Below are 11,777 nucleotides of genomic sequence, written 5' to 3'. Positions count from 1 at the left end.
GCACACTCCATCTCAGGACTGCAGGAACCGAGACCATGAAGTCTGTTTCTGCTGTGTTTCCAGCAGTCCCCCTGCAGGGACTAAGGCAGCACAGAGGATGATGGAACAGTCCATCTTGAAGGCAGGGGTGAGGAATAGATGAGATGACAGGAAAGAGATGCAGGACAGAGGGAGAAGGAATAGGAGTAAAAAAAGGAACAGAAGACAAAGGGGGGGGAGGTGAAACAAGAACAAGGATGGGGAATAGGTACAGAAACAGAGAAAGGGGGAAGATATGAGGAGAAAAAGGGCAGGGTTAGGGCCAGAAAAGTCTAACCACTAGAAAGCACTGCCCTACAAGACCTGGAATTCAACCCTACAATCATGTGCCAGCATTCCTTTGCTGAGTAGTGAGTTCCTTTGGAACTCACTAGCAAGGGTATGTCTCAATCTCCTTGAACTACCAGTCCACACAGAAGATAACAGACAAGACAGTAGCAATAGAAATCAGTTATTTCAAATGGCAGTGGACCATGCCATGGATCTAAGCTTTCAAGACCAAGTGAGATGACAAACTGGGGGGTGGGTGGGATAAATGATACCTCATAATTATTTTATTATACCATTACCATTTAATTTTTTAAAACTCAGAAAAACACATTAAAAAAAACTAAGGTTGCAAAATCAAGCACTTGAAATTTGTAAGTGTCAGAATAAGTGCTTGTGCAGCCTTAATTTGACCCCTCTGTGCATATACTCTATAATACTGTCCAGCTATATGAACACACACTATTTTCTCCTCACAACTGCTATACCAGTGTACAGGATGGAACGCACTCAGTGAGTAGTTGTTCTTTCAATATTTCTTATTCTCAACATGTAATGTATAACCCCCAAACTCACTGAATATATAATTATTAATTTCCTTTTAGACTTTCTTGTTATGGCACCTCTACAGTATCTTAACACTTTATAGACATTAACGGACGTATCTTCATTGCACCCTTGTGAGAGGAGATATATTATTCCAATTTGTCACATGGGAAATTGAAGCACTGAGATTAAAGACAAAATTGTCAAGTGTATCCGCTAACATTGCATGCCCAATCTGAGAAGCCTTGGGCCTGACTGTCATGAATACTTAGCATTAGATGGCTCTTCATCTATTCAGAGCACAGCTACCATTGTCCTCAGCTGCAAGCACACAGCACTTCTGCAAAATCGCACCGCAGGTGTCATAAGCTTGTTACCAAGAAAAGGAGGAACAGTGGCCACATGTAAAATTTTTGGTTTAAATTACTTGCCCAGCACCACAGAGGAATCCTGTGGCCCAGGCAGGGTCAGAATCCAGTTCTATAGGGGGACATTCCATTGGATCTATCTAACACACTAGCATTACCTAGTGTTGCTCAGGTCCTTAAGGAGGGCTCTGGGCAAGGAGCTAGAGGTGTGTGGGATGCAGAAGTCAGGGTTGGCAGGTGAAGAGGGTCTCTGGGCAGCAGTCTGTATGTGTGTGGGTCTCAGAGGGTGGGCAGGAATGGTAGGAACCCTCACTCCTGAGAGTCATACCAGGGCTGCTTGCTCTTCCCCCTTCTGCCCCTGTCAGGGAGCGAGAGCACAGTGCACAGCTCATCTGTCCTCTGCGCTCCCCAGCCAGAGCGAAGAATGAAGGAAACTGTGAACTTTCCCCTTGCTCCCTGATAAGGGAAAAGCCAGCAATGTTCCCATACGAATTGGAGGAGGAGGAGACACTTCAGTGACCCCTCTCCCCGCCCTCCTTAAAGGACACTGGGGGTGGGTGGCTCATGGCTGGGGCAGTCCTGGAGTGGGGGATCTGCCCTAGCCAGCCCTTTCACCTGGCTGGTGATTTTGTCTCTTCTCTGTAGGGTTTCATGAGAGGCGATCCTACTCCAGGCACATCCCATTTTCCTGGCACAACCAAACCCATACATTGCTTTGTGTTATGACAAGAGTAAGCTGTATACCGAATGATCCTAGCTCTTGCCATTTAAGAGTTCTTGCATAAACAGACAAACCATCTCAAATATATAGTAGATTATTCCACCAACCTTCTCTCTAACCGTCTTTTTCCTCACTTTACATCTCCCAACTTATTAACCAATGAGGCAGGGATCATATAGATAGCAGCACACTTCGTAACACAGCCCTATTTTATCCCCAGAACATGTCCCTCCTGTGCAACAAATGAAACATGCATCCTGTTGAAAAAAATATGTGGTCATGTCATTCAAGACTGTTTTATAATGCAATACAGACAAGGAGGGTCAAACTAAAATTGCACAGGCAACCTGCATTCTGGCATTTCCTAACTTTGAAGTGCCTGGCTTAATATACTTTTAATTGTTTAAATATTATCTTTTGTCAGTATTCAATATGTAAAAGGGACAACAGATCATTCTTGAGCAGCAAACCATTTTCACTAGATTGTTTCTGACTGCTTGAGGCAAATATCTGAACCCCACCAATAATATCTAGTGTTAGCCTCCAGTTTTAGACTATTATACATTTTTATGAGCAATGAAAACCACATATGCATTTATGTTTTACCCTTCTCACAGTTTATTTGCATGTAATTTTACAGTTTCTACTTCACATCACACATTTATTGCTTCTCTTGCACAAAAGTTTGACAAGGGCAATTGCTTTGCATTACATTTTGGAACGCTGGAACTTGCGCCAGTAAAATCTACAGAATATATTAGTAGATCAATTTAATGTAAATATAGCAGATAATTACATTGCTATTTACTTCACTACAAAGTTTACAACTTTGGAAACAATAATTGGTTCCAGTTATTACAACACTTCAGTGTACTTTTTTAAGCAGACAGGATGCTTTTATAGCTCATTAATACACACTGAATTAAATGGTGGTGTGTGGGGGGGGGAGATGTGACATTACATTGCATTGTGGTATACAGTATTTGCCTTTTGTATATCTGTGGCACAGAAAAGAGTTGAGATGTTCATGAACTCCTTTTAACGCATGAAGTCTATCAAAATAATTTTATTTCCCATCAGTTATATTACGCTGTCCCACTTATTGTTTTGTTTTTGAAATGCTTCCACTTAAAAGTTCTAATAAGTATAATGAAAAGTGTGCAACATTTTTGTCAGTGTGGGCCATAAATGTTCGGCCATTTAGAAGACGAAGCTTACACAGAGGATGACTGACACACAGAACTATGAATGAATATAAACTGTTGTGGACATTTTCTCTGTTGAATATTTCAAAAGAATTCACTTCAACTATTTTAGGCAGCAATTCAAACTATTAAATAGCATGATCAAAAAGGCTTAGTTTGAATAATATAACTATATTTCTAATATCGTTTCTTCCAGGGCAAGCAAAATATTTTTTTTAATTACAAAAATGCAAGATTAACATTCCAAGTGCTTCAAGTTAAATGGCAGCTTTAGGAAGCAGTGAAACCAATGAGTATAGGGTCTTCTGATTTCTGAACAGATATGTAAAGGTTCTTTTAAAAACAGTTTCAGTTACTGTACCATTTCAGTAAACATAATAGTACTTAGCTCTGACAGAGTACTTCTCACCACAAAATGGTTTGCACAGGTAGGTGTGTATCATGAACTCCATTTTTCAGATGTAGAACCTCAGGAACACGGATGAAATGACTTGTCCAAGGTCACACAATAGGTAAATGATGGAGAGCCATGACTGGAATCCAACTGATTCATGTCCCAGCTGATCCACTAGCTTTTAAGACTTTACTATGTAATTTTCATTAAACAAAAGAGGCAGAGGACAATATTCTTATAGGACATTTTCCTCAGTGATTTGACTGGAAAAGCTGCAAACTCTAACTATACCTTGGAAATTGCTGCAAAGTGGGATCCCACAGACACAAGGGTTCCTTTTGTCAGATTATTTATGTTTTATTTCAACATGATCCTTCTCTTTCTCCTAACAGGAGACAATGATCTGTAATGAATATTTGAATTCAATACCAAAATGATAAAAGAGATTCAAAGAAATTGCTGAAATCAGAGCAAGAACACTTTTGGTATAACATTGTTCCTGATAAGACACTGGAAATGACAACTTAATTGAGAATGCTAGCTGCTTTGAAATGTTTTAAAATGTAATGCTGTAACATCAGAAATGCAAAGATGCATTTTTCTTTCTACCTCTTTCATATATTGTCTCCTTGAATTACATTTTAACAACTTGAGAGCACTGTAATATGTAAATATTAATCCTACATTTCAATGACCAAATATTACTATGTTTAGTTTCAGAAGCATCCATGTGAATTCTGTGATGCTGAGTGCCTGTTATGGTATTTCTTCTCCACATTTTGCTTCTGAAGTGATGGTTATGAAGATCTTCAGTTTGGTATATCCATATTTTGAAGCACAATAGCCACTCTGCTTGGAATGTACACCTAATAAAACCATAAAAAGAACAGAACTTCAATCACACTTGACAATTTTTTTTATTGGGGCAGTATAAATCTCTACAGAAACACACATTTGATAGTGAAACGTTTTAGGTAATTAAAGCAAACATTTTAAAAATATGCAATCAATATGATCACATGTAATGTGTAATTATTGATTGCACACTCTCCTGTGTCACAATCATACAATGCAGTCTTAATGAGACCCTCATTGTAGGGTTTTCCCCCTTACTTAAGATCAGTCATATTTTTATGAAATTACCACTAGAGGGCTCCATTTGATTTACAATGCCCAATTTAAGAAACATAAGGACATCTAGGTCGATAGACTGCACAGTGATAAATTACAAACTCTTAGCACAGCATTTGAACAGTATTGTGTTGTGAATTAAAGCTGCTCCAAGGTCTATGATGTCATTTCACCCAGGTAAATACAAGAAATATAACACGGCAATGCATTTTTACCATTCTGACACTCATGCAATGTCAGTATCTGATAGAACAAAATGTTGAACACTGACACAGATTTCAACTGACCAGTGATAAATTCTGATTTTCTAGTCAAATGATGCTTTTACTTAACCTTTAGAGATGATGATAAACAAATTCACTTATTTGAAAAGATTTCTCAAAGCTGAGAAATAAATATATTGGCACAATTTCTATGACATGCCTTCTAAGTACAGATTAGATTCACAATGGGGAAAAAAAAAATCCATGTCTTGACAGGTACTGTTTACAAATATTTTGCTATGTGGCACTCTACCCATTGACAAATACAGCTGATCATACATGCTGAACTAATTAAAAATGTAATTATAAAAAGTAACACAAGATTGAAGGTTATTGACTTCAGTTTGACAATGTCCTTTTTTAGGCCATCTTTCCTTCTCTTGACATTCTTAAAAATTTGCTATTTTCAGCCAAGTTATCTCTAAGTTAGAGCCTGATTAGTAGTATTGAAAGGCTTTCATAGTTTGCAACTGTTACGAAAGGTGTAAATAAAACAGATTTAGGGGGAAAAAAAGAGAGAAAAAAAGAAAAGAACAGCTGAACTTCAAGAAACCAAACCATAACAAGTACAATGTATCTTGGCTGTCATCAAAAACACAGTGATATCCCCTAAGGTTTCAGTGATAAATAATTCCCCACAAATCTGTTCAGGGCTAGCCGAAATACCCAATAAAGTTGGTTAGAGACAACTAACTCACAGAATAAGGTTTGGAAGTTGTGGATTTACAGAGAAATTCATGATGCAAATTTAAATTAGAGAGTATTTCCAATTTCTTTTCTGGTAAAAAAAAAAATATTCCACAGATGTGGAAAGTTACCACAGTTATAAAAAAGAAAAAATTAAGTTTGACAAAGGGTATAATAATGATTATTCAGATTGGTATCAAAGTTAAGATCAAGTCTTTACAAATATGGACCACATGTTCATCTGAAGTAAACTGGCATAGCTCAATTGACACCAATGGAATTGTCAATTATTTCTAGTTGAGGAACTGTGACACCACTGCATTTGCTTGCAAACCAGAATTTTAAATGTGTTTTCAAAGGCAGTTTTTGTGTTTGGGAAATGTGTCATATTTAGAGAGCTTAGGACCAACTTTTCCATTTAGCAGTGCAGCTCAATGAGCCCTACTATACTGTACCTCTCTCTGCTCTGCCTATAAGCCTCACTCCTAAATTAGAGGAATATTTCCAGTTTCCATCTCCATGCTTTTTCAAAATTCAGCTTCTTTGCTTAAACACAGCAGTGACACATATGTGGGCATCTATTCACTGAAAACTACAATCACACCAATGGATTTCACACAGGTTTTCCAGCACTCCTCAAGTGTTTAATAAAATGTTAAACCGCTGTAAATCAGCTGAGACCAACTACAACAAACATGAATATAGATCAAAATTCACTCTAGAGCTACAGTAGAAGTTATTCAGAAGACTTTTTTCGAAGCTGGAATACATAGGTAATACAAGCAACTCATTTTATGAGAATTATAAGGGAAATTATGTTATTGCAGAGACTATTGTGTAGCAACTGCTGGCACATGCTGACTTTTTAATGGCCATCACATTATACACACTATAACCAAGCACAAAGACATGACTGACCTCCTGAAGCTGTATGCTTAAAATTCAGTGGGATTGCTCTTATAGCAATCAATTTCCAAGTGAAATATTCATCAGCCTGAAAAAAGCTCAATGTGTCCAGCCAGGTGGAAGTCATAATGTTTCACTAATATAGATGCACAGAAATCCAACAATACCATTACAGCTATTTGAGGGCTACAAAACCCTCATAGTATCAAATGCCTTCCAATAAAATGTCTTACAATAAACGCCTTACAATAAAAGCCAACAAGAGAAGAGCCAATTAGCAGAAGACAATAAAAGAAATAGTTTCTAATGTGGGTTTACAGCCAATGAACCTGAGTTATCTAATGTCAATAGGCTTTTGGCATAGAGATCACTGCCCAAGTTACCCTTTCACATCACTAACTGGCTCCTGGGGCAAGTTTATGCAACCACTGGATTGTTCTAAATAATTTTTCCTAGAATGACTCTAGTAATCATTTTGATTACTGAGGATTTAATATATTTCAACTCACCCTTTCTAGCCTTTACTACATAATTCTATGCAACAGCAGAGAACTGGACAGCGTAAGGCTAGTGTATGCCAACGGAGGGTTCCCCCATGCCAGAAAAATTTTCATCTGTCCACTTAGGGCATCTTAATAGGGACATAGCACAACTCTGGTGATATAAAATATCTGCTATAGCCAAGGTTCCCTATAAGCTACGTGTGGGCATGAAACCAGAGGTTCAGAGCTCCCCACGCAGGCAGGGAGCTCAGCTGATTGGCTGGGGAAGGGAGGACAGGGCACTCGCCCTCTTGGAAGACAATAAGCAGCATCAGCATCTGTTGATACCTGCTATAAATGAAGAAGCTGGCTCCAGCCTTTATTCCAGGGCTGGGCAAAAGATGAGCTGCGGGCTGTCCCACCTCCACTTGACACTGAGGAAAGCCAGGTGCAGGGCCATGTGTGTATTTGTGACTGCTGAGAGCCTTGCAGGAGGGGAGACAGGCTACTCATGCTGCCCTGCCCTCCAGTAATGCCTGTTGGCCCGTTTCCACCAATAGCATGTGAAGTGTCCTTCCTCCTTCATCCCCCAGGCACTCAACATTCAATTTAGAGCAATACACATGGCTCCTGGCAAATCCCCCTGAACACGTACAGGGGCTGGAAGGCAGGGACCCTAACTTAAGAACCTGCTGGGATGCTGGCTTAGAGCTAGATATGGTCTACCAGCCAGAGCCTCTCTCTGGCATTCCAGCCTCTCTCTCCCTCCCCCAACCCTCTGTACCCCATGTAAACCAAACCTTCTGTACTCCTGCTCCAGTCCCCATACACCTTCCTAGACACTGCATACCCTCCTGCACCCCTCCTTAGGTCACAGCCCTCTTCAGACCTTGCACCTTTAATCCGCCATCCCTGGTCAAAGCCCAAATCCCTGCACCCCTTCTTGCACTCCTGCCCCAGGTCACAACCCTCTCTTAGACCTTGAACAATTCACTATTCCTAGTCACAGCCCAAATCCCTGCACCCCTGCCCCAGGTCACAATGCCCTTGCAGGCCCTGCACTCCTCTTCACCCCAATCTTTTGTCCCAGGTCACCATCCCCTACTAAATGCAAATTCCCTCCCTGTTCCCACATCTTAGTCCCTTACCCCAAGCTCCCTTCTGCACCCAACCTCCATCCCAGACCCCTACAGCCCCTCCATTAATAGAATAGAAGATTGAGGCCCTTAACCACTAACCAAATTCTTGGAATGGCCCCTTATCAAAAATTATTCACCGCCCCTATGTCAATGGCTTAAGGGAAGAAAAGAAAAATATTCTTTTAAACAGAATTTTTTGAAGGTTGCAGATATCTAAAACTTTGATCTTAATGATTTTTTAAAATCCCATGTTACTAATTAATACATGGTAAACTGTATTGCATTAAGGACAGATCTTTGCTATCTGGTCAGAAGCAGCAAGTACTAGGTGTGATGCTAACTGTTTTGTAGGATGAAACCTTATTAGCAAGATCTTTGAAACATGAATCTGTCTGCTAAAAAGAATGAGGATACATGTACTCCAAGATCTCAGAGGGGTAGCTGTGTTAGTAATTAAAAAAAACAAACGATGGTCCGGTAGCACCTTAGACTAACAAAATATATACATAGTATCATGAGTTTTCATGGACACAACCCACTGCTTCTACCAAGGGTAGTATTAATTTTCTTTTTATTTGATTTCACATTAAATAATCATAAGCATTGGTCCTTGTTAATTATCCCTTGTTTCAATATATTCTCTTCCACACCTATGGACTATTTAAAATATATATTTATAATCTAAGGTTTTTGTTTGTACTGGTGGGTACACATCCATACACTGCCTCAATCTTAGTGGGGCACATAAGAAATTTCAACCTGCTCACAGATGGAAAACCTTAGAGGCAACTGACCTGTATCATACTTCTCTTCATAGAAAACTGGCTGCTAAGATCATCTACTTTGCTTATTGTAATCATTCACCCACCTCTGATTCCCAACCAATGATTCATAAGATAAATTTCTATCTTCTTGGTCCTCCCTTTAAGGCCCTTCATAACTCTGCTCTTATCCATCTGTCAGCTCTTGTCTCATCATATTGGCCTCCTCTCCCTCTGCATGTTTGTCAGCTTCTCACATTACCTCTCCTGAACTAGTCTATAAATTGACTACCCTCTTAAAATTCACCTCTGCCAGAAAGCCTTCAAGTAATCAAGAATATGCTACAGAGGGTTTAGACCTCTATCCAACTATACGAGGGTGGAGCAGTATTAAAAAAATTCTTATTTCAAAGGACAATAATGAAACAGGCTGGGACAAAGACATGTAGACTGGTCTTTGAACTATAGTCTTTGAAAGGTAGCCATTAATCATGGTTGAGAGTCTTTGTAGCTGTGAGAAAGCAGAAAGAGGTGGTAGGGCTTGCCTGTGTAGGGAAACTCAGAAAAATTAATCCAAATTAATATTTAAAATGGATTACTTAAATCCCATTAAACTCTTCTGTGGAAGCTCTTATTTAAAACTGATGCGGCCTTAATTCAGGTTCGTGTATTTCAATGATTTTAAGTACTTTTCATTGAATTGAACTAAACCAAATTACTGTCCCTTTAATTCTGACTAAAAGCATCCATGCAGGGATTTAAGTTAGGTATAATTAATCTATTTGAAAAGTAAATTTGGATTAATTTCCCCGAGTATCCCCATGTAGGCAAGTCTTAAGTCACAGATTAACATACAAGACATATAGGATGCTAGGCTTTTTATAACAACATATTTTTATAATAATTTGTCATTTTAAAATATTTGATTAGCCTTCTCAAACCGTTTCGTTTCTTGTCTTTTTAGACCCTAACCTCTTTGGGACTTTTTTTTCCTGTACATATTTGTACAGTGTTTAGCACAATGCCACGCCAATAAAAACCTGAGCACTAACGGAAGACAGACAAACATTTAGTATAATTATTAAGCAGATTTCCAGCTAGTCTCACAAAGTTCTGTAAGCATGTTGCATTGATGCAAATGACCTCATAACACGGTAGTGAAACACACAAATGTACAGATATTGTTGGTATTGGCAAGGGACAGGTATTCTGTTCTTGTTGGTCATATACTATTCCTTAGTTTGCTGCTTTCATAATCTGGATGACATCAAGAAACAAAAGCCAATCTACAGGAAAACTTCTTAAATGTCCCCTCACATTTTGATCATATTATCGTCCTTCACTAAAAGGGCATGATAGCACAGCTGACATTTGGCACCAAGCAAAGCAATTTGCATGGAAATCCTTTCAGGTACTCAGTTGCTTAGGGACAAACTTGAATAAATGTCAATAGTTACAAAGCTTTGTGCAAACTGAGCAACTAAATTGAATCGTATCTGGGAGCACACCCTGAAACACAATATTCGCATTATAGAAAGCCAAAAACTCTTCTACTTGCAAGCACCCACTCCACACTATCTGATCACGAAGGCTAGCTTTACCATTAGAAAACTGTTAACAGGAACACTAACATCTGCCAACACCCCCATCACCAAACAAAATTGGCTGGAGTTACAATGAAACCAGCCTACAACCCATTCCCATGGCTCGAAATCCAATCCGAGAAGTTATTTCATGCTCATTTTTGCACTGGATGTAGTAATGACTAGAATTCAGAGGTAGATATTATCGTGCTAGGCACTATATAAAAGCACTTGATAGGCAGTTACTATGTACTGCTGCTGGTGGATACAGAAGACTGACAGCAAGCTTTACTTTAATTAAAATAGAGAATGTTCTTGGAAATAATCTCATGTCTCTTTATTGGTTTTTAAACAGGCATTGATTATAGTGAAACTATAATAAGCCAATGACTAAAATACTGGAAGTTTTGCTTTCATGATTTATTATGTATTAACTCACATATATTTAAAATTAAATTTTGTTACCTGTTTGGCTCCAACATTAGCTACTTTGTAAGCATAAGAAGCTACATTTAAATTAAAATGAAGTTTTGAACGCCATTTAAAAAAACCTTACAGGTATATGGCACGGACATGCAGAAAATAATTTTTTCAGAATTATCTTGACTGAATTATGTAAAGAAACTTCAGCTATTGCATAAATAATCCTAAGATTTCTCTTCCTTTTTTTTTCTCCTGTGTTATTTTGCTATAATTTTGTTTACAGAGGAAAGAGGAAGCAAGGAATGAGGTAGAACTAAAGAGAGCATCACACACTAATGCAGCCTACTGGAAAACTACTGTGTTTTAGAAGCCATTCCACTATATGTTTTCTTTCCTTTAGAAATCAAATAATCTAAGAACATGTGTGAATAGAAACTAGAAAGCTTTAATCATCAGGTACACAATAGGAGGTAAAATATCAAAAGAGCTGGCTGGTATTAAAGATCTAACCTTTATTTTATCCCCCTTCTCTTTTAGAAACAGTTAATTTTCCAACTACAAAGCTTATTCTACATAATCTTTATTGTATAAAAAATCCAGTCAGCTAAAGACTACATCAGGCCCTTAAAAATCAATGCACAAATCCTTGTCATGAAAGTTATGCAAATGACTATTTTCAAAGCTAAGGGTCACAAAGTGCTTTAGATCATTTCAGTCTACGAGAATGCTTTAGTCTATCAACTGTCTCAAGGAATGCAGGAAATTGAATTCTAGTGCTGAATATTATATGTTAGAGCCAAGATGAAAAGTGACAATAAGGATTTTCTTAATACAACAATTCACAGTGAGTTCTATTTAATTT

The 11,777-nt window shown here is 38.4% G+C and overlaps 1 protein-coding gene across 2 annotated transcripts in view; it reads right to left on the bottom strand.

Moving 5' to 3' along the window:
* Positions 1 to 2,523: 2,523 nt before the first annotated feature.
* GBE1 (1,4-alpha-glucan branching enzyme 1) overlaps positions 2,524 to 11,777 on the bottom strand; it is a 255,351-nt gene continuing 246,097 nt past the window's right edge. Inside the window, exon 17 of one of the 2 annotated variants that reach the window (XR_012897753.2) lies at positions 2,524 to 4,406. Coding sequence is in view for 1 of the 2 variants with exons in the window: in XM_075909685.2 (XP_075765800.1) it covers positions 4,350 to 4,406 (57 nt within the window). In the remaining variant the exon portion in view is untranslated. The remainder of the gene's footprint in view (positions 4,407 to 11,777) is intronic. The other variant, XM_075909685.2, reaches the window with a different exon arrangement.

The sequence above is a fragment of the Pelodiscus sinensis genome, chromosome 1, assembly GCF_052426305.1.
Source record: "Pelodiscus sinensis isolate ZL-2025 chromosome 1, ASM5242630v1, whole genome shotgun sequence".
Lineage (NCBI taxonomy): Eukaryota > Metazoa > Chordata > Testudines > Trionychidae > Pelodiscus > Pelodiscus sinensis.
This window is presented reverse-complemented; position numbering and strand designations above follow the sequence as displayed.